This window comes from Dendronephthya gigantea, unplaced genomic scaffold (assembly GCF_004324835.1).
Source record: "Dendronephthya gigantea isolate DGI-Jeju-01 unplaced genomic scaffold, DenGig_1.0 000020F, whole genome shotgun sequence".
NCBI lineage: Eukaryota > Metazoa > Cnidaria > Anthozoa > Malacalcyonacea > Nephtheidae > Dendronephthya > Dendronephthya gigantea.
The window spans coordinates 298,672-320,799 of NW_021163030.1; the positions used below are offsets into that span (position 1 = coordinate 298,672).

The 22,128-nt window shown below is 34.8% G+C and overlaps 5 protein-coding genes across 5 annotated transcripts; 3 read left to right on the plus strand and 2 right to left on the minus strand.

Annotated features, from left to right (window-relative positions):
- Nucleotides 1-1,385: 1,385 nt before the first annotated feature.
- Nucleotides 1,386-7,000, minus strand: LOC114521429 (counting factor associated protein D-like). Its single transcript, XM_028541882.1, has 10 exons — nt 6,845-7,000; nt 6,317-6,660; nt 5,751-5,935; nt 4,304-4,544; nt 3,869-4,067; nt 3,530-3,756; nt 3,302-3,393; nt 2,986-3,144; nt 2,321-2,522; nt 1,386-2,052 (listed from the first exon to the last, which is right to left on the minus strand). Exons 2-10 carry the CDS (start codon nt 6,615-6,617, stop codon nt 1,781-1,783), a joined length of 1,878 nt encoding a protein of 625 aa, XP_028397683.1. The 5' UTR covers nt 6,618-6,660; nt 6,845-7,000; the 3' UTR covers nt 1,386-1,780.
- A 10-nt stretch (nt 7,001-7,010) lies between these two features.
- On the plus strand, nt 7,011-10,078 carry LOC114521510. The gene is made up of 4 exons (XM_028541977.1): nt 7,011-8,461; nt 8,659-8,846; nt 9,560-9,800; nt 10,029-10,078. The coding sequence occupies exons 1-4, from the start codon at nt 7,948-7,950 to the stop codon at nt 10,076-10,078; spliced, it is 993 nt and encodes a 330-aa protein (XP_028397778.1). The 5' UTR covers nt 7,011-7,947.
- A 149-nt stretch (nt 10,079-10,227) lies between these two features.
- LOC114521511 (cathepsin L1-like) lies at nt 10,228-11,939 on the plus strand. Its single transcript, XM_028541978.1, has 6 exons — nt 10,228-10,234; nt 10,311-10,541; nt 10,783-10,874; nt 11,024-11,182; nt 11,251-11,446; nt 11,623-11,939. Exons 1-6 carry the CDS (start codon nt 10,228-10,230, stop codon nt 11,928-11,930), a joined length of 993 nt encoding a protein of 330 aa, XP_028397779.1. The 3' UTR covers nt 11,931-11,939.
- Nucleotides 11,940-12,173: 234 nt separating this feature from the next.
- Nucleotides 12,174-13,247, minus strand: LOC114521480 (melanopsin-like). Its single transcript, XM_028541946.1, has one exon. It carries the CDS (start codon nt 13,225-13,227, stop codon nt 12,247-12,249), a length of 981 nt encoding a protein of 326 aa, XP_028397747.1. The 5' UTR covers nt 13,228-13,247; the 3' UTR covers nt 12,174-12,246.
- A 5,496-nt stretch (nt 13,248-18,743) lies between these two features.
- LOC114521455 (crustapain-like) lies at nt 18,744-22,062 on the plus strand. The gene is made up of 8 exons (XM_028541912.1): nt 18,744-18,924; nt 19,633-19,873; nt 20,102-20,309; nt 20,386-20,615; nt 20,857-20,948; nt 21,099-21,257; nt 21,326-21,521; nt 21,687-22,062. The coding sequence occupies exons 1-8, from the start codon at nt 18,766-18,768 to the stop codon at nt 21,992-21,994; spliced, it is 1,593 nt and encodes a 530-aa protein (XP_028397713.1). The 5' UTR covers nt 18,744-18,765; the 3' UTR covers nt 21,995-22,062.
- The last annotated feature ends 66 nt before the right edge of the window (nt 22,063-22,128 follow it).

Genomic DNA, 22,128 nt, shown 5'->3' on the forward strand with positions numbered 1-22,128 from the left:
AGGTACAAAGGATCGCGATTCCACCTCCGCTGCCTCCGCCCGATTTACGACTTCTGTGGCCATGTTCACCATTTGCATAGATTGAACCGTCAACAATCAATCGATATGCCTGGATCTCTAAGAGTCCTCCACCGTATCCTCCGTTCCCGCCTTTGCTTCCAAGAGTATTTACAGACATCATCGAACCATAGGGAACACTCTCGTTTGTTTTTAGAGTTGTTCCACTCTCAGCTCCTCCTCGTCCGCCATGACTACCACCAGAATTTCCTGGAGCAACACCAGTATTCAACTCTTGATTATAACCAACTGTTAAAACAGCTCCAGAGCGGATGGTGAAATTTTCTGAGATTAGAAATGTATGTTTGGCATTGCTTGATGAGGTTTCAAGAAATACATCGCTCTGGATATCCAAAGTTGCGTAGTTGTGCTGGCCAGGAATGAAACGACACGGTGATAAAATAACAACATTCAGACCAGTTGTGCACAATGATAAACTAGCTTCATTAGCTTTGCAAATAACTAACATAAGAAATACCATCAAAATGCACATTTTTAAAAGCTTTTTATCACCAGCAAGCATATTGCTTGATTTAGTCATCGTTATCTTTCAGTTACTTAAACCATTTTATAAAATACTGCTCATACGCAAGAAACTGTTCTCGTATCATTTACGAGATAGCAAATGAGTTGAGTTTGAAACAGGATGTAATATTTAAGGCTAATGATAATGTTGAGTGAGCGCATAATTACCGTGACGTAAACTATGGTTTATTTTCAATAACATGCTGTTTCGCATATTAATAGCACTGTCTCTGCATAATAAATTAACTAAAGTGAATAAAACAAAGACTATTTGTACATATGTCATAATTCGTCGAAATTACCGTGAGATAATTCGTTGCTATCGGAAAAGGCGACATATGAAAACCGATTACAACAACTACGACATGTGAATTACGACGAAATATGAAGAATTATGTCATATGAAAACCACCCTTAAGGCTGCTGAAAACGTATTCCTTTTATAAGATGCAATATTAAGGCCCTTTCACATTTGCAATTTTTGCTGCAATTTTATGTGCGATTTTGTTCTTTTGACAGATGGAAACGAGCAAAAAGTTACGAATGCTCTATTGTGTATAAGTCTCCTTATTTGAACATCCATAACTATATTTAAACACATAAAATCGCAGCAAAATCGCAGCAAAATCGCTGCAAGTGTAAAAGCCCATTTCCGCTTACAGCGAAATCGTTCGCAAGCGAAATATTTGCATATTTTCTTTTGAATTCGAAACAGTCAAGTCGAACTAATTTATTTATGCTGTTAAAATTCAAAAGAAAATATGCAAATATTTCGCTAGCGAACGATTTCGCTGTAAGTGGAAATCCGCCTTTATAGAGACTTTTCTTAGCCGCTGATCTATAAATGCATATATAACATATATAAGGATTTAGACTTTAACTGGCGTGCGTGTACATGCGCATGAAAAACGCGTAAGTGGAAAGCAGCCTTCACCCGTTTCTTTTACAACACATTTTAAATGCTTCGAAATATTTTTATTAAACACGGGCATGGTTAAGGGTTAAGCAAATTCATTCACTAAAAATATGCGGACAAAACTTCCTCACTGGCCCCTAGACGGGTGGTGTCGCAGACCCTCGGCTATTTGACAACTCTAGTGTAATTTTAACAGTGACGTTTAATTATAATCTAACCCTATCTTATCAAAACTGAAAACGTTTAAAAAGTTTTAATTTTAATACAAAATATATAAAAGGATCATACTGAAATTGATGCTAAATTGTTATAAAGCTTTTCTCTTCTTTTAACTTTTTTCAAAGATTGATACGGAAAATCAGGAATTTTATTATCTTTTTTGATGGTTAATAATTGACCACCATGGATATTTGCAATGTTTCCTTTTTGAGAAATTTTTATATAACCATTATCTCCCCAAAGTGGACCCCATGTGTTCTTTAGTATCCAGTACGGTTCCTTATTATCCTCTATACCATAGCCAATGCAAACTACAGCATGATTGTTTCGCTTCTCTAAAAAAAATTTAAAAGATATTTGGTAAATATTTGAATAATTTCAACCCAAACAAAATGCCCCAGTTAACACAACACTGATAAAGATGAAACACCCGTTGAGCCGCCATAGTTGAGCTCATACTGCTAATAAATGTTAAACTTGAAACCCAGTCATTAGAACTGTCTCAGTTAATGAACTCATTTCGGTAAATTATGATCACAAATTACATTTTATATTTAGTATTCTATTATGACAGAAGAAAAACATCAAAATATAGTTCCTTACTTGAATTCTCCGGGTCGTTATAGACACCTTTACTGTAAAATCGCAATGTCTTAGCATCGGCATTAATACTACATGATATTGGCCCATATTTGGCAAGAGCAAGTTTTAGTGTCTTTACTGTATTGGGTCTGACGCGATAAAAATCTTTAGCATTGTCAATCACTGTGCAGTTTTCATCCTGACCGCAATGGCAATAAGCCTCCTGAGGTAAAGAACACAAACATTTATTATCTATTGTAAAAGTGCACAGAAGTTCTTCTTTCCCTAGTCTTGATTATATGCCCGACAAGGGAAAACGTACTCAGTACTCAGTAAACGTACTCTAGTTATATTTCGCTGTAAAATTATCCGCTGGTAAAAGTTTTTTAACTGCTGTCATGGAGGACGTACGTTGTTTAATTTCAATGCAGAACGATATTCAAATATAAGAACTATCCTTAGACTTGCGAGTTTAGACATAACTATCCTTAGACTTGCGAGTTTAGACATATCTTGATGGAATTAAATGTTTTTCGCTGATTCAGAATAATCATATCTCTATGATTGTGAACGATCAATAAATTAGGCATTACATTTTTACGAACACATTTACGGTAATTTTTTTGAAGAAAGAAAAATGTATCAGACAAGTTTATGCGTATTATACACATAGCTATACGGCCTACCTGTCCCAAATATGGGCCATAACTTTTCTTTGTCGCTACTCCATTGCGAACAGCCCATGCCAGAGCTTTTGCAGGAAGTCCTCCACGACACCCGTGGTTACCACTCCCCCAAGAGCAGTCCATTATTTGTTGTTTTGATATCTCTGTCATTTTGCCCGTCTACGAAAAATAAACGGACGGATTTATTGATGGGTGAACGTGAATAAGAAAATCAGTCTAAGAAACATTGAGTATATTGCATTCTTGTGCAGTTTCTAGACACAGTAGTTTGGGAGGAACAGTCGTTTGTACAGATAGATACCTGATAGTCTCATACCTGAAAGAAATAGTGTGCCTCAATTGGGGCAGCAATTGAAAAAGTCCAGCATGATCCACACAATCCCTGGCTACTGACAGGCGTTACAGCACCTGTGATACCAAGCACGCATAATATAAGAGGTAGAAGAAAGTTATATCACTATTCTGCCCAAACCCAGGAGTAAATTTATTTCGTAACCAAACGCATGCAGTTATCCTATGTCTATGACTAAAACTCGATACTGACCGTAATCTCGCCAGTCCAGTGTTTTTGGTAGTTTATCAAAGTGTTTATCATGCATCAAGTTTAGAATCCTTTTCTTTTCTTTTTCATTGAGACTTCCCTCTTCCTCGTCATTTTCATCATCAGACAACATTCCACGATGTGATTCCATCTCTTCTTCGGTTAAATCACTTAAGTGATTCACAGAGAGAGTGTAAGCCGTGTTGCGGCGATTACGTGAATTAATAAACCTGGAAAATATCGTTGTATCGTAGTTATCACAGAAAAACGGCAGAGCTATTTGAGGAAAAGCTGTGTGGTAACTTAGTAGATGTTTATGAATGTCTATCATATTTAGAATACCTTAGGTTGTGTTTAAAAATATGTTTTCTTCTTTCATTTTCATGATGATGCTTATAATCTTTTAAATGGAGTTTCTTAAATTTTTTAAAATGTTTCTCTGTCTCTTGATCTTGTGAATGATGGAAATGAACAAATTCTGCCATTGGGTTAACAAAATAACGTGATTTAATCTTTCTTGCTTTCTTTCCGCACCAGGTGTCTAAGAGGAAAATATTTACAAAATAATGTGCAACCACAGCGACAGAGGAAACTCTGATTTTAGCCGATCATATTAACTGGTATATGACATGTGAAATTTGTCATATAACTGACTTAAGTCCGCCTATTTCATTTCGCAATTTTTTCAAGTAGGGATTTTGGTAAGCCAACAGGCACCGCGCTGTTCCCTGGTTATCTTATAAAAAGGAAAAGTTTTATTCAGTCAGCGCTACATACCAGCTGGAATCTTGAAAATGGAGAAGTTAAATGCCCATGGAGAAAAAGTGATATAATCCAATATGTAATGATCATAGTGGGATGTCAGAAGATCATCATATCCGAACATTTCATACTTGACAGGAATGTGTGGTTCATTATCGGTGACGAATAATGTATATGTATTTGTCTTATTATATTCAACAATCTTTCGCACGTATTTCCGACATGGCTGTCCTTTGTAAATCTCCACTCCTTGTAGCTGAAAAAGAAACAGATACTCTGTAAAAGTTGTGTCGTTTGATCACAAACTAAAAATCATATGATATTCTTGTGGTTGCATGATTGATGGATGCTCGAAGAGGCTAATATATATTTTTATATATACTCATCTTCATGCACTGCATGGGAGTCGACCATTGATCAGCATTACTTTTCATTCATATTAAGTATTATTCTTACCGTTCATTTCCCAACATGTCGGCGTACTGTATGTTGGAGAAGGTTTAGTGATATTTGTTACGGATTTCACTTATTTGCGTGATATAGTTAGTATAGTTTTAGTTTTAGTATAGTTAGTAGAGGTTGTAGTCAGAAGTCAGTTCAGGTCGACAACATTAGAAGTACAAAACTTATCTTAACCCGGGACTGGTTATTCATATATTCACGTTCACATACCGTGAAAACCATTACATTCTAGATTTCAAGCCAGACACAAGATGAATATATGATATTCAGCTGGGACCGGTTGTATCAAGCCCGTTTACCTTAAACGGTGGATAAGTCAAAATTAAATAACACTCTTACATCTCTCTTGAATGAGTCAACTTGAATATTATGCACTGAATATGTAGTTGTAAACAGTATTGTTGTATTGAGGTTAAAAACATTTAGTTTGCTGGTTGAATAGAACGATAGACTTCGCTTTCTATTTTGAACTTAACCACCGTTTAAGGTAAACGGGTTTGATACAACCAGCCCCTGGACAGCTATAGTCTAGCCGTCTATGGTTGCGGTCTTGGTACGGCTGGTAGATCAATTATAATTCTAATGTCTTAATTTATTTCTTTTGTATACTAGTTTATTTGTCGTTATTTGCATGATTTTTTTCCTTGTTTTGTGTTTTTTGTTTCGTTTTGTTTCTCGTAAATTTTTGTTTGTTTGTTCGTTTGTTTGTTTGTTTGTTGGATAGTCTTAAAAAACCTGGAATTTATTGTTTGACTTCGTGCCTTTTGCCCTTGTGATCTTTCTTTGGCTCAAAACAAAAAAGAAACAAAATATCAGAAAACACGAAACGGTGAAATAAAAATTCATTCGTCCTACATCAAAAATCTAAGCATCCTTCCTCAGCAGAGAAACATGTAATATGCATGAACGGGGTTGAACCATTGGGTTGAGCCGAGTTAATAATAATTTTCACGTAATAATGATCAATTAAACACGCGCTGCTTAGTCATAAGTTACAAACCTTAAATTCTGATAAATTTGTCGGAATAACACTTTGCCCTTGTATAGGATCCCATGATGGAACTCGTCTTATCCAACAACTTCTGAAAAACGTCTTAGAAGGTGCGGGATCTTTATGTTTTGGAATAATTTTAAACAATAATCCATGGTCGTCCATATCTCCTCTTTGGATTGTTTTGTCCATTCCTATATTGGATAAAAAATCGTGATAACCATCTCATTATAGAAGAACTACCAGCCGATAATTTAGAAAAATATAAAACGGAGCAAATTTCGAAAAAAAAGATCATTTGAAACAAGACGAGTGTATATGGCGACTGAAGATTTTCGACTTTTCATAAAGAGAATAAAATATGACTTGACTTCACTTGACTGAACGCATTCTAGAGGAGAAAGCAATCGCAAAATGAAGTTCGAAAAATGAAGATGTTTTTTACCATCATTTGCGTGGTCGTTTTGATACAAGATATTATTCGAAGCCGCTGCTGTGTAACTCTCTGCATTTCAGTTTGAGACGTATGTATTATGAATTAGCTTCCCTAAAGCTGTATCATTTTAACAACATACCATAGTAATAATCAATCCTGCTCATATTTCTTTCCCCAGCATACCAGGCTTCAAACGGTTCTACTATATTGTCATAAGGCAATGTCAACAAGCCTGTTGCGTGATAATTTCGCGGGAATAACTTGTCATAACTTGGATCAAATTCACCAACAATTGCATATCTCTTCAATTCAACACGGGTAGTTCCTAGTATATACTTCTTTATTTCAAGACAGAATCCAATGACAACAACAACGGATAATAATGCGACCCAGGCTAACTTGAATCTCTTAGATCTTCCGTCTGTTCTCTTCTGAAGCATCGTTTGGTTGAATTATGTTTGAAATTTAGTTCATCGCTTCCATCTTCATATTCCCAAACGTATTTAAGTACATAAATATAAAAGTTCATATTAGGCATCACCTGGGCAGAATAGTCATTCACTTGTAGCTACGTTGATGCGATATTATTTGGCCAAACCTCTCCATTACAATGTAAAATCAAAATAACATTTTCAAGCCTTACGAAACCAGAGTATGAATAGATTACCTGCTCAAATGAAATAAGATCATTGATCGTCCACTCCTGGGGATAGTGATTTGGGACGATGAAGCAAAATTGTTTTGATACTTTTATTAAATCTATACAAAATTTGGTGGATGAAATGCCATATCAAAAAAGGTAGAAACGACAGCAATGTTTATTTCGTGGCCATTGAAGTGAATACACAAATTATGTATTTGTGAACTATGATTGCTCATCCGTACAACTGGTATACTTGTTCATTTATTGGCCTTAAATAAACCTTAATTCACAGTATGGGAAATAAATGTAAGGGTCGTTCAGGCCGCAATCTTCAGGTCTCCCGCAGTATAGTAGCAGGCAAGCCAGTCTAATGTGTGCATTCGTAGTCGTCTCCACAATAAATTATTCTGTTTGGCCAGTTCCGTCATAACTAAAGGTAAAAGACTACATTTCATACAACCTGCCCTAGAAGCTAGGTTTATTAACATGACAGGCCTGAGCAATGACAGACAATGATGCGTATGTAACGTGATCAGTGCATGAGAGTAAATTCAAACTCAAAAGGTTTCTGTATATTTGATGAGTGGGTCTCTGTACTTCTGATTTCAGTGGACCTCTGCTGCATTTTACTTCAGTATTGTGGTAAACCTCTGTACAGTGGATCGATTCATTTATTAGACCAAATATTTGGCTATTACCAAGGGTTTGGCGGCTAACCAATTACCGAGGGTTTAATCATTGATTTTCTGTAAATCCTTAACGCTATAAAATCCCCCTGTCTCAGAGGTTGTTGAGAGTAATTGAAAAATGAAAGAGAAGTTCAATTTTTAATCCATGACACTTTGTTTGGAATTCAATAAAAGAAAAAACAATGTTCGAGATCGGTATTAATTCAAATATTGCAAGTTCAAACTTTTTGAATTGTTTTTCTTGATGTGACTAATTTTTCAGTCCATGGTGTCACTATAAGTTCCTGCAATTGGCGAATGTAAGTTGTAGTAAAGTTTTGCAGGTACCAGCGTAGAAATTGTTTATATGTGTTTAAAAACAACAATAATAAAACTTTATTAAATACCTTAAATAGGTTAGATTTATCTGCAACTTATTTGAATGCCCATGCAGTTAAAATGCTGGGGTATGTTAATATTATATTCGCGATTACAATTGCAACTGGTACAGCATGTACGCACAGTCATAGCCGCTCCAGTAATGATGGAGAAAATGTGATGAAATCTCAGACAAGGAATCATATTGAGAAGCCATCTTATGATCTAGAGGAACATTCAGCGAATAATTATCACGAATTAAAAAATATCAAGGACAATTATCATAAATTAAAGCATTCAAATAAATATCATCAATTGAAACACACAAAGAACAACTTTCACAGATCAAAACATACAAAAGGTATTCAGCAAAAACGTCTAAAGAATAACTCGCATCACACGAAACTCTCAAACAACACAGATGAAGAAATGGAAAACGAAGTGAATGAGACAAAACATGAAAAGATAAATATTAAATTTCCAGATACTTATCATGCTACAGGATTGTTGACGTTACCTTATGATGGTATTATGGAACCCTTTGAGATTTGGTACGCTGGGGAATTAAACATGAGCAGGATAGACTATTATCATGGTAATTTAATTTACTGCACTTTATTCCATCGTATTTAGTATTGATGGTCTCTTTCAGTTGCAAACTTGTCAGAATTCTGACATTCAAAACTACGCTAAATTTTTCAACAGGAGGCATTATACATCTCAGTTACATCTGTAAGCAAGCGAGTCAATATTTGCCATAGAACATGTTTTATTATATTTTTTGAAATGTAGGAGTCGATAAAACCTTTCAGAGAGGAGATATGGAAGAATATGGAATATACATTAAAGAAATACCAATGCATAAAACAAAAGTTGGTCATAATAAAAATAATACGAAGTCATGCTGGTATGAATCGGGGGATGAATATGATGTTGTTAGACCCCAGAGTATTGTTCCTATGGATCTCAGCCATTTTAAGGTAGGTAATGGTAATAATTATAGGAATCATCATCTTGAATATTTTCTATAATCTACTAATTACTATAATAGATTTACCATAATATAATTTCCACAAGATAATATAGGAGTCATCATCTTGCAAAATATGTATTTTCTTTTCTGACAAACTGGAAAAACTATAATAGCCTAGATGTGCAAATGAGGAGTGAAGGAACCTATGCATGACTTCCGAACAATCGGTGTCGGTAGTTATACTGAATTGTTATAGTCGGTTTCATATAATTTCATACATACTAAGCAAATATAATGTTAATAGTAAAATACAGGGTGAAGCAGGTAAATAATATTATTTTAAAGCAGTCAATCCCTCGTGAAAAATTATCGCTTCTTAGTACGACCTGATATATTTACGGTAGTTTACTCTAAACCTACTTTTTGTGTAAATTCATTATAGATGCACAAGTTTTTCCATAGGCGGCTCAGAACTGATCTCGCTGACCTCGCACGACGCTCATGTTGTCTGAACAGTCATATATATTGTTCAGACAACATGAGCGTCGCACGAGGTCAGCGAGATCAGTTCTGGGCCGCCTATGGTTTTTCATGTTTCCCCAACATATTTCGCTGACTTGCTAAAAAAATACGCTTTACGTGATAAAACAACAAGTTCTCGCTTTTTTTTAAATAAAGGTTCGGGATCGTTAAATCTGCACCTCTCTTTCTTTTCTATAGTTTGTAAAAGAAGAGTATAGGTCTGGTACTTTAACAATAAAACTGAAACGTCACGTAAAAACTGGTAATTTGAAGAATACGTACACATTGTGGGTGTCAAAGGAAAAGCCACACCGACCAATCAGATACGAGACTGAGGGCTTTGATTTACTACTTCGAGGATATTATGACCATTATTACTTAGATTATATCACTTTCAATGATTGGTATTTTGATTATATGATCATGGAGATTCCGGAAGGTATGCTGTTTTACAACTCGTATTTATAATCATCGATTAAGTACAGATGGTACATATTCAGTCAATTAACCAGTTGTTTTGGCGAACTTTGGACCTCGTATTCAGCATGCAATCGATAGCACAGACGTGTATCCATATGTACAGTAAGTTAATGACTATCTCAGGATTCTAGCATTAGCAGAACATTCAATCTATGCAATAATGTATGTATAATGTTACTACTAACAGGTTCTTGGTGTCATGAAGCAGCAAAACAAGCAAGGTCCAGTATTTTGTAATCCTATGTCAGAGTTTGTTCATAAACCTCACGAGATCAGTAAGCATCATAAAACCATTAATAAAGAGTTCAAGAAGTTTAAACGTAGACATGGCAAGTCTTATAAAGATGCAATAGAACACTCGCGAAGAAGGAACATTTTCCGCCATAATGCAAGGTAAGTGACACGATAACTTATAACATTCCTGCTTTAAACAGTTGTAATTGTTCATTTTATAATACATTGCATATAGGTTTTATTCGTTCCAAAAACCGAGCACGGTTAAACTATACATTAGCTGTGAATAATCTAGCAGATTTAACACCCGAGGAGTTTCGAGCAATGAATGATTTACTATATGACGAAGATAATAGAGTGCCTGAGTTTATGAAAGATCAATTCCCAAGTCATGATGACGTACCTGTCGTAAACTATACTGAACCGAGTGAACCTTTGCCAGAAAACTTGGACTGGAGAGAGTACGGTAATAATAGAAATTCATGCAATTAAATTAAAGAAGCTTAATGATCCCTCTATTTGAAATTCGAAATTCGCCATTTTCAGTTGCGTTTATTTGTATCACTGAGAGCGCTATTTGAGCTCTGCCTTTAAGACTGAAATGCACAGTAAAAATGCAGTGTAAATACACGATTACATCTATCTATATCAACTAGATATTGCATTAAAGGTGGAGTAGAAAAACTGGATTCTTTCTTTACGAAAAGGTGTTATCTCGCCAACAAGAGGACAGTCAATGTGTGGATCATGTTGGGCATTCTCCACAGCAGGAATTCTTGAAGGAGCTTATAAAATAGCTGTGAGTGGCTCAAATATTTTCAACTAAACTCATACCACATACAGGAAAATCTTGACAAAGTCTTGACGGTTTTTTACTTTTACCCTTGCATGAGGTGAACGGAAAGCCTTTGCAAAGTACTTACAAAACACTGACATTTTGTACCGTAGACAGGAAAAGACATCGAATTTTCAGCTCAAATGTTGGTAGACTGTACATATGGTTTTAATAATTATGGTTGTCGTGGTGGATGGCCTTGGAAAGCAATGCAATGGGTTATAAGAAATGGTATTGCAACCCATGAAAGTTATGGACGATATTTAGCACAAGTAAGACAGAAATTGTAAACCACTAAAGTCTCGTTGAACTGCCATTTACAAACACATTTTTGACGCAGGAAGGGTTATGTCACTGTGGGACCGCGGACAATTGCACAGTTCACCATCCTACCAGTTTTGGCGACGTATTGAAGGCAAACCGAACGGCAATGAAGGTGAATTTAGCAACGTATGGTCCCGTATCAGTTGGAATAAATTCAGCCCCAAAATCATTCAAGTTTTATAGAGATGGAGTATACGACGATTTTGACTGTGGTAAATATGAACTAGATCAGTTAGATGTAATATACCATTTCTAAATCTATTTTATATTTTGGTAAATTTAATTTAATATAAAAGTATTCCTCTTTTTTTTTTAGTTAATTTCATCATTCGTTTCAATATGATATCATTGTTTTTGCAAATGTTAATTTTTTCTTTTTCCTGCACAGATGACGCTACACAACATTCTTTAATACTAGTTGGTTATGGAAAGCAAGCCTACGGTCCAAATTACTGGATAATTAAGAACTCGTGGGGTCCATTTTGGGGTCAAAAGGGATATATGCGAATATCAAATGACTTTGATACATGTGGCATTTTGTCGAGTAATGGTGTAATAGCAAGTTTTAGAAATACGTCGCATGGTTTCCCATTTGAACGAATGAAGAAAGTTGTTACACCATATCATGCAAATATTGAAGACAAAATCGCAAAAGACAAATTCAAACCCGTTTTCAATTCCATTCCATTTCAGTAAGATATACTCGTTCCAATATTATTATAATTTTAATAAATGTAGAGCTCGTTGTATTGCTAATTGCTGTAAAGGATCTAACCTTGTCATTTTAAAATAAATAACTCCCAAAACCAGTGTTGGCAGTGTATTACAAATGTTTAGACTTTTTTTAATTGATCATCATTTGTTAGGAATGGTATTTTATAAATAAAACAACAAATTAACGAATATCTTGACGAACTCTAATGAACTAAGGGTATTGGAGAGGAGAAAGAAACTAATAGTTTGCTGAATAGGATGAAAAAGTTGCTGTTTTTGGGCCAATGTTCAACTACAATTATACGTCGTCATCGACAGTGTGGTTACCATTTGGTACATTGTTGTGAAATAGGATGCGCCTTAAAGCTGTTTCCTGACGCTGATTTCCAGATTTCTTTTTGCAACAATGAAACAACGAGGCTCGGAATTGAGGTAATCTGTAGGCATAGATGACTGAATTTAGGACAAAATTCAGCAACTCGATTGGAAATGTTACATACGGGGCATACTGAAGGGAAAGTGGCATAGGATGGTTCGGGTGAAAGAATTTATAACCCAAGTACACTTGTCCGAGAATTAAATGAGGTAAAACGGTTATGATAAGAACCAATGCAAGATAGAAGACAACGGTATTAAGACTTCTGTGATATCTGTCAATTGATCTTCTTGATCTCGCGTCGCAAGAGCTATGACGAATAAACCCATTTTCACGGAATACATTTGACGAGTTCTTTAACAGGAAAATCATTCGGATATATATTCCCAGCATAATAAGAATAATAAGGAAACATTCAATAAGAATTCCAAACTTGACGTAGTCGTTGAAAATTGCACCAGGAGGAAAGCTCACTGCGGCACCAAGTAATATTGAAAAAAACCACGTGACTCCTATAGATATGAATATTCGTCTTGAAGTTATAATGCTTATTGCTTTCATTGGATACACAATCACAATTAAACGCTCAATCGACATCAGTAATATTGTGATGAAAGAGTTTTCAATGCTGCAAAAAATCGCTGACTGGAGAATAAGGCCAAAGTACTCTGAGGTAACATGATCCTGCACGGCAAACAGACAAGATGCAATACCAGTAAAGAAATCTGAAAATGCTAAACTTATGACAAAGTACATGCTCGGTCTTCGGAAGCATTTCAAAGGATCCCAAAGCAAAACAACTAATAAAATCCCGTTTGCAATAACACCAAGGAAAGCAATGACCAAAATGGAGATTTGCGATGGGAATTCAAATGGATTAGATTGAACTGTGGTGTTGTTCATTGCTAAAATCTTTGATTGCTTATAATCTAAAAGAAGTAATAAAACGCATTACATTAGAAATGAATAGTCCATTTAAAGAAGAGTGGTTGGTTAGCTAACAGCAAAGCATATGAAAAATATTGTTAATTTGCCTGTTAGAAAACTATATGGAACTAAATAGATGGATACTCGTGAGTGAGTGCGCCAAGGCTTACCTGAAGCCATATTTATAAACTCCAGTGAAAACTAAAAACTAGCATTTTGCGACATTTTTTCTACTTATGTAACGTGTCTTCGTGTTTCCATGATCGCGTGATAATTTTTATTACTCAAAGAATTCGGCTTCAATAAATATGGGAAATAGCCAGCCGGATGGGATGATTCATTTGTGAACCATGGACACAAAACGCAGATTGGAATTTATAAGATATTACCGGTTATTTTTAGACTTATAAATTGTGCAGATGACATCATGCGTTGGCGAATGCTTACGTGCATGCATGCATGTGGGCGCAATTGAGGTGAGGAAACTGTTTAAACGGACGTAGAACGCAAGTGGATACGCCTTTGCCAACGGTAACGAGAATGATATAGATCATAAACTTTTATAATCCGTAGATATTTAATAACCTGAAATTGAAGACATATGAACGCGACACGTGAAACATGGTTGGACTACATGGTCTGAACTTTACTTTATACTTTATTCTTCGCTCGTAGATCTTTAGCTCTTCACCGTGTCAGAACCTCAACTATATCACTCCAGTTTTACATGCCTTACCATGCATAATCTAATTAATATTCTTGTATATGTTTGCATGGTGACATCAATATAAAGTAGCTTAGCTTGTAGCTACACCACGTACTTACATTATACTTACGTAGTGTGCAATCTAATTACCTAAATTTATCCTGTGGTAACTTTTAACGTAAATTTATCCTGTGGTAACTTTGTCGTTGTCGTTACTTGTGGCAGAAAATATCAAACATGTTTCATATCAGGACAAGAATGATTAAAATACCGCAATTATTCCCCGCACACGAAAATTTTTGTGGCAGCTAATTTGCTACGAATGACAAATTTTTATGTACTATTGTGTGCCGTACTTTAGAATAATATAAAATCTTCAGTCTATCCATCTGTACGGTTGAAATAAAGCTGATTAAAATCAGTATACATGATATCGTGGCTTTCTGAGCTTTGCGTCGTATTATTAGTAGAAAAATGACATTGAAAAATTCATAGAGAACTACATAATGGTTGTGGTACATAAGTGTTTATAAATATTTATAGTGATTGTTGTTATCGACTTATAGCATTAATAAGACGCGCTTTGGAGTAAATATCTGGCGTTTATGCCTGGTTTTCATCGTAAAGTCAAGATGGCTGATGTGTTTGCAGTCAACAATGTCAAAAAAGTCTTTTTCTTTTCGATATCGTCTTAAATATGGGTGTATTTAATATAATTATAATGTAAGTGTATTTTCCCAGCTTAGATTGAGGGGTTGGGTCATGAAATAAAGTTGGTAAGATTAGATGGACTTTGAAATTTTTATCTACATCCTAAGATGGGTCACCAAACTTATTGGCAAAATTTGTTATTTACCTCCAGCCCACCCTAGCCAAGCAGATACTTTATGACCGGTCCATATATACATCCACGAGGAAGATAGAATATACTTTCAATTTTAAAATTGTTTCCTGACTCGAACCTCTGCAGAGCCAGAGATTATTAATTTTATCACTTATAGCAATGTTAATATATAATGACCCATGGCTATGAGCAGGGAAGTATTTCTTCCAGACATGAAACGAAACTAAGCTATAGAATCGTGTAACAGCAGACTGCTTTAAAAGCTCAAGTGGCTCTTTTTTGTTTTAGTTTCTTTTCATGCCAGCCCCGAAGCCACAACAAAGTGCAATTTAAAGTCTTTAATGGCAATGCCTCCAAGCCAAGATCTATTTATTTAAACAAATGCTGCACAGAGACCAAACAACCTCCCATGGCCATGGTTACCGTATCAGTCTCATAGTTTTCATTACGACATTGCATGGAGATATAACACAACGAACAACGGGTATACAGAGTACGGCTAATCCTTTGTTTTTAAATGGTTTAAACTAAGATAAACAATAACGCCAAGAAAATTTGCATATTTCTAAAGGTATATTTTACACCAGCGATCTTGACTACGACATAATAACCGTATTATTGAAACTCACTCATTATATAATATACTTAACTTATTATATGAAGTTTACAAAACACGAAACACGAGGCTCCGCCTCCGCGTGTAAAAATTACCGGAATCATTCAACATTCATGGCTGATGTGATTGAATATTTCTCAGTATATGTATGCATGTGCAGTCGACAATGCAGTGGTTTGAATACAGAAATAAAGGCTAATCAGTTACATCCAAACTATTTCGCATCGGTAAAAATGCCTTGTTTAAAAAAAAACTTGTCATGAATAGTCTGGAAATCACTAAGAGATGGCAACAAGCATCATTTCAGTAAAATTTGATAAACTAAGCAGAATTGAAAATGATTGAAATTGGAGTTGACATGATATCCAATAAAATTATTTAAAAAATGCCGTGATTCATCTCGCACACAAAGTCAAAGGTTTTTATGAATGAGTTCGAAGACGTTTTAAGGATATACATATTTACTGATGAATACGACGATGGATGACACCCAAGACAAAGTTAAGTATGGTGAACATAGAGAGCGTGATATATTGCGCGGGCATTAATATGACGACTCAGATAATAATTTAGGTGAACAACATTTGGATTTCATGTTTACGGGAACATGTAACTTACGAGATAAAACTGCATTACACAATATTACTTACCACAATATATGCATGGTAACAATATATTCGAACTTTAGTATATAAAGCTATATCATATAAATATAGCTATATATATCTTATACGATTGCCGTGAGTCCTTAAACATGAGTGACGAAAAATAATTATATATTTTTCAAAATTAACGTAACAAACTACCTGTAAATGATGATAAAGCTAATGTTTGTCAGCTTGTAGGCTATTCATGATTCAGTCACATTCAGGAAACTGAATTTGGCCTAACGGCCTAACTAGAGACAAAGTTACTGGATCGTATTATAAATTTACCAAAATGTTCATCCAATTACGGACTTTTGAATTAATTTAGTCTCGTGGTGTAATATAGAAGTCGCGGTTTATATATAGACTATATATATAGGTCTACATATATACCCTTATTTCTAGCTAGTATATATAGTTATATAGCTATATAGTATATCTAGTTATATAGCTAGTATATATAGCTATAATATATATATATATATATATATATATATATATATATATATATATATATATATATATATATATATATATACACCCATTTGCAAAAACGTTGGCCGCAGATAGATAGATAGATAGATACTTGAAGTCTAATTAGAAATGCATATGATTACATTTGCATGGGATTTCAATCATATTACACAACATATGCAATTCTAATTAGATTTCGAGTATCTATCTATATATCTATCTGCGGACAACGTTTTTGCAAATGGGTGTATATATATATATATATATATATATATATATATATATATATATATTTTATAGCTATATATATATATAACTTAATATAAACTAAATACAATAACACATAAGGGCTTGTATGACTAAGTTGAAACGTAGAGTTTTGGATTACCTGCTCAAATGAAATAAGATCATTGATCGTCCACTCCTGGGGATAGTGATTTGGGACGATGAAGCAAAATTGTTTTGATACTTTTATTAAATCTATACAAAATTTGGTGGATGAAATGCCATATCAAAAAAGGTAGAAACGACAGCAATGTTTATTTCGTGGCCATTGAAGTGAATACACAAATTATGTATTTGTGAACTATGATTGCTCATCCGTACAACTGGTATACTTGTTCATTTATTGGCCTTAAATAAACCTTAATTCACAGTATGGGAAATAAATGTAAGGGTCGTTCAGGCCGCAATCTTCAGGTCTCCCGCAGTATAGTAGCAGGCAAGCCAGTCTAATGTGTGCATTCGTAGTCGTCTCCACAATAAATTATTCTGTTTGGCCAGTTCCGTCATAACTAAAGGTAAAAGACTACATTTCATACAACCTGCCCTAGAAGCTAGGTTTATTAACATGACAGGCCTGAGCAATGACAGACAATGATGCGTATGTAACGTGATCAGTGCATGAGAGTAAATTCAAACTCAAAAGGTTTCTGTATATTTGATGAGTGGGTCTCTGTACTTCTGATTTCAGTGGACCTCTGCTGCATTTTACTTCAGTATTGTGGTAAACCTCTGTACAGTGGATCGATTCATTTATTAGACCAAATATTTGGCTATTACCAAGGGTTTGGCGGCTAACCAATTACCGAGGGTTTAATCATTGATTTTCTGTAAATCCTTAACGCTATAAAATCCCCCTGTCTCAGAGGTTGTTGAGAGTAATTGAAAAATGAAAGAGAAGTTCAATTTTTAATCCATGACACTTTGTTTGGAATTCAATAAAAGAAAAAACAATGTTCGAGATCGGTATTAATTCAAATATTGCAAGTTCAAACTTTTTGAATTGTTTTTCTTGATGTGACTAATTTTTCAGTCCATGGTGTCACTATAAGTTCCTGCAATTGGCGAATGTAAGTTGTAGTAAAGTTTTGCAGGTACCAGCGTAGAAATTGTTTATATGTGTTTAAAAACAACAATAATAAAACTTTATTAAATACCTTAAATAGGTTAGATTTATCTGCAACTTATTTGAATGCCCATGCAGTTAAAATGCTGGGGTATGTTAATATTATATTCGCGATTACAATTGCAACTGGTACAGCATGTACGCACAGTCATAGCCGCTCCAGTAATGATGGAGAAAATGTGATGAAATCTCAGACAAGGAATCATATTGAGAAGCCATCTTATGATCTAGAGGAACATTCAGCGAATAATTATCACGAATTAAAAAATATCAAGGACAATTATCATAAATTAAAGCATTCAAATAAATATCATCAATTGAAACACACAAAGAACAACTTTCACAGATCAAAACATACAAAAGGTATTCAGCAAAAACGTCTAAAGAATAACTCGCATCACACGAAACTCTCAAACAACACAGATGAAGAAATGGAAAACGAAGTGAATGAGACAAAACATGAAAAGATAAATATTAAATTTCCAGATACTTATCATGCTACAGGATTGTTGACGTTACCTTATGATGGTATTATGGAACCCTTTGAGATTTGGTACGCTGGGGAATTAAACATGAGCAGGATAGATATCATGGTAATTTAATTTACTGCACTTTATTCCATCGTATTTAGTATTGATGGTCTCTTTCAGTTGCAAACTTGTCAGAATTCTGACATTCAAAACTACGCTAAATTTTTCAACAGGAGGCATTATACATCTCAGTTACATCTGTAAGCAAGCGAGTCAATATTTGCCATAGAACATGTTTTATTATATTTTTTGAAATGTAGGAGTCGATAAAACCTTTCAGAGAGGAGATATGGAAGAATATGGAATATACATTAAAGAAATACCAATGCATAAAACAAAAGTTGGTCATAATAAAAATAATACGAAGTCATGCTGGTATGAATCGGGGGATGAATATGATGTTGTTAGACCCCAGAGTATTGTTCCTATGGATCTCAGCCATTTTAAGGTAGGTAATGGTAATAATTATAGGAATCATCATCTTGAATATTTTCTATAATCTACTAATTACTATAATAGATTTACCATAATATAATTTCCACAAGTAATATAGGAGTCATCATCTTGCAAAATATGTATTTTCTTTTCTGACAAACTGGAAAAACTATAATAGCCTAGATGTGCAAATGAGGAGTGAAGGAACCTATGCATGACTTCCGAACAATCGGTGTCGGTAGTTATACTGAATTGTTATAGTCGGTTTCATAATTTCATACATACTAAGCAAATATAATGTTAATAGTAAAATACAGGGTGAAGCAGGTAAATAATATTATTTTAAAGCAGTCAATCCCTCGTGAAAAATTATCGCTTCTTAGTACGACCTGATATATTTACGGTAGTTTACTCTAAACCTACTTTTTGTGTAAATTCATTATAGATGCACAAGTTTTTCCATAGGCGGCTCAGAACTGATCTCGCTGACCTCGCACGACGCTCATGTTGTCTGAACAGTCATATATTGTTCAGACAACATGAGCGTCGCACGAGGTCAGCGAGATCAGTTCTGGGCCGCCTATGGTTTTTCATGTTTCCCCAACATATTTCGCTGACTTGCTAAAAAAATACGCTTTACGTGATAAAACGACAAGTTCTCACTTTTTTTTAAATAAAGGTTCGGGATCGTTAAATCTGCACCTCTCTTTCTTTTCTATAGTTTGTAAAAGAAGAATATAGGTCAGGTACTTTAACAATAAAACTGAAACGTCACGTAAAAACTGGTAATTTGAAGAATACGTACACATTGTGGGTGTCAAAGGAAAAGCCACACCGACCAATCAGATACGAGACTGAGGGCTTTGATTTACTACTTCGAGGATATTATGACCATTATTACTTAGATTATATCACTTTCAATGATTGGTATTTTGATTATATGATCATGGAGATTCCGGAAGGTATGCTGTTTTACAACTCGTATTTATATTCATCGATTAAGTACAGAGGGTACATATTCAGTCAATTAACCAGTTGTTTTGGCGAACTTTGGACCTCGTATTCAGCATGCAATCGATAGCACAGACGTGTATCCATATGTACAGTAAGTTAATGACTATCTCAGGATTCTAGCATTAGCAGAACATTCAATCTATGCAATAATGTATGTATAATGTTACTACTAACAGGTTCTTGGTGTCATGAAGCAGCAAAACAAGCAAGGTCCAGATATTTTGTTAATCCTATGTCAGAGTTTGTTCATAAACCTCACGAGATCAGTAAGCATCATAAAACCATTAATAAAGAGTTCAAGAAGTTTAAACGTAGACATGGCAAGTCTTATAAAGATGCAATAGAACACTCGCGAAGAAGGAACATTTTCCGCCATAATGCAAGGTAAGTGACACGATAACTTATAACATTCCTGCTTTAAACAGTTGTAATTGTTCATTTTATAATACATTGCATATAGGTTTATTCGTTCCAAAAACCGAGCACGGTTAAACTATACATTAGCTGTGAATAATCTAGCAGATTTAACACCCGAGGAGTTCCGAGCAATGAATGATTTACTATATGACGAAGATAATAGAGTGCCTGAGTTTATGAAAGATCAATTCCCAAGTCATGATGACGTACCTGTCGTAAACTATACTGAACCGAGTGAACCTTTGCCAGAAAACTTGGACTGGAGAGAGTACGGTAATAATAGAAATTCATGCAATTAAATTAAAGAAGCTTAATGATCCCTCTATTTGAAATTCGAAATTCGCCATTTTCAGTTGCGTTTATTTGTATCACTGAGAGCGCTATTTGAGCTCTGCCTTTAAGACTGAAATGCACAGTAAAAATGCAGTGTAAATACACGATGACATCTATCTATATCAACTAGATATTGCATTAAAGGTGGAGTAGAAAAACTGGATTCTTTCTTTATGAAAAGGTGTTATCTCGCCAACAAGAGGACAGTCAATGTGTGGATCATGTTGGGCATTCTCCACAGCAGGGATTCTTGAAGGAGCTTATAAAATAGCTGTGAGTGGCTCAAATATTTTCAACTAAACTCATACCACATACAGGAAAATCTTGACAAAGTCTTCACGGTTTTTTACTTTTACCCTTGCATGAGGTGAACGGAAAGCCTTTGCAAAGTACTTACAAAAACACCGACATTTTGTACCGTAGACAGGAAAAGACATCGAATTTTCAGCTCAAATGTTGGTAGACTGTACATATGGTTTTAATAATTATGGTTGTCGTGGTGGATGGCCTTGGAAAGCAATGCAATGGGTTATAAGAAATGGTATTGCAACCCATGAAAGTTATGGACGATATTTAGCACAAGTAAGACAGAAATTGTAAACCACTAAAGTCTCGTTGAACTGCCATTTACAAACACATTTTTGACGCAGGAAGGGTTATGTCACTGTGGGACCGCGGACAATTGCACAGTTCACCATCCTACCAGTTTTGGCGACGTATTGAAGGCAAACCGAACGGCAATGAAGGTGAATTTAGCAACGTATGGTCCCGTATCAGTTGGAATAAATTCAGCCCCAAAATCATTCAAGTTTTATAGAGATGGAGTATACGACGATTTTGACTGTGGTAAATATGAACTAGATCAGTTAGATGTAATATACCATTTCTAAAACTCTATTTTATATTTTGGTAAATTTAATTTAATATAAAAGTATTTCTCTTTTAATTTCATCATTCGTTTCAATATGGTATCATTGTTTTTGCAAATGTTATTTTCTCTTTCCTGCACAGATGATGCTACACAACATTCTTTAATACTAGTTGGTTATGGAAAGCAAGCCTACGGTCCAAATTACTGGATAATTAAGAACTCGTGGGGTCCATTTTGGGGTCAAAAGGGATATATGCGAATATCAAATGACTTTGATACATGTGGCATTTTGTCGAGTAATGGTGTAATAGCAAGTTTTAGAAATACGTCGCATGGTTTCCCATTTGAACGAATGAAGAAAGTTGTTACACCATATCATGCAAATATTGAAGACAAAATCGCAAAAGACAAATTCAAACCCGTTTTCAATTCCATTCCATTTCAGTAAGATATACTCGTTCCAATAATATTATAATTTTAATAAATTTAGAGCTCGATGTATTGCTAATTGCTGTAAAGGATCTAACCTTGTCATTTTAAAATAAATAACTCCCAAAACCAGTGTTGGCAGTGTATTACAAA

Bases quoted from the DNA above. Each gene is read 5' to 3' on its own strand.
- LOC114521511 (XM_028541978.1), top strand. The intron at 10,542-10,782 runs GTAATAATAGAA...CTTTACGAAAAG, and splicing joins CTTGGACTGGAGAGAGTACG to GTGTTATCTCGCCAACAAGA. The intron at 11,183-11,250 runs GTAAGACAGAAA...TTTTTGACGCAG, and splicing joins ATGGACGATATTTAGCACAA to GAAGGGTTATGTCACTGTGG.
- LOC114521480 (XM_028541946.1), bottom strand. From the start codon at position 13,227: ATGAACAACACCACAGTTCAATCTAATCCATTTGAATTCCCATCGCAA.
- LOC114521510 (XM_028541977.1), top strand. From the start codon at position 7,948: ATGCTGGGGTATGTTAATATTATATTCGCGATTACAATTGCAACTGGT. The intron at 8,847-9,559 runs GTAGGTAATGGT...TCTTTTCTATAG, and splicing joins TGGATCTCAGCCATTTTAAG to TTTGTAAAAGAAGAGTATAG. The intron at 9,801-10,028 runs GTATGCTGTTTT...TACTACTAACAG, and splicing joins GATCATGGAGATTCCGGAAG to GTTCTTGGTGTCATGAAGCA.
- LOC114521429 (XM_028541882.1), bottom strand. From the start codon at position 6,617: ATGCTTCAGAAGAGAACAGACGGAAGATCTAAGAGATTCAAGTTAGCC. The intron at 4,068-4,303 runs GTATGTAGCGCT...TTTTCCTCTTAG, and splicing joins CATTTTCAAGATTCCAGCTG to ACACCTGGTGCGGAAAGAAA. The intron at 2,053-2,320 runs GTAAGGAACTAT...AATTTTTTTTAG, and splicing joins TAACGACCCGGAGAATTCAA to AGAAGCGAAACAATCATGCT.
- LOC114521455 (XM_028541912.1), top strand. From the start codon at position 18,766: ATGGAAGAATATGGAATATACATTAAAGAAATACCAATGCATAAAACA. The intron at 18,925-19,632 runs GTAGGTAATGGT...TCTTTTCTATAG, and splicing joins TGGATCTCAGCCATTTTAAG to TTTGTAAAAGAAGAATATAG. The intron at 20,616-20,856 runs GTAATAATAGAA...CTTTATGAAAAG, and splicing joins CTTGGACTGGAGAGAGTACG to GTGTTATCTCGCCAACAAGA.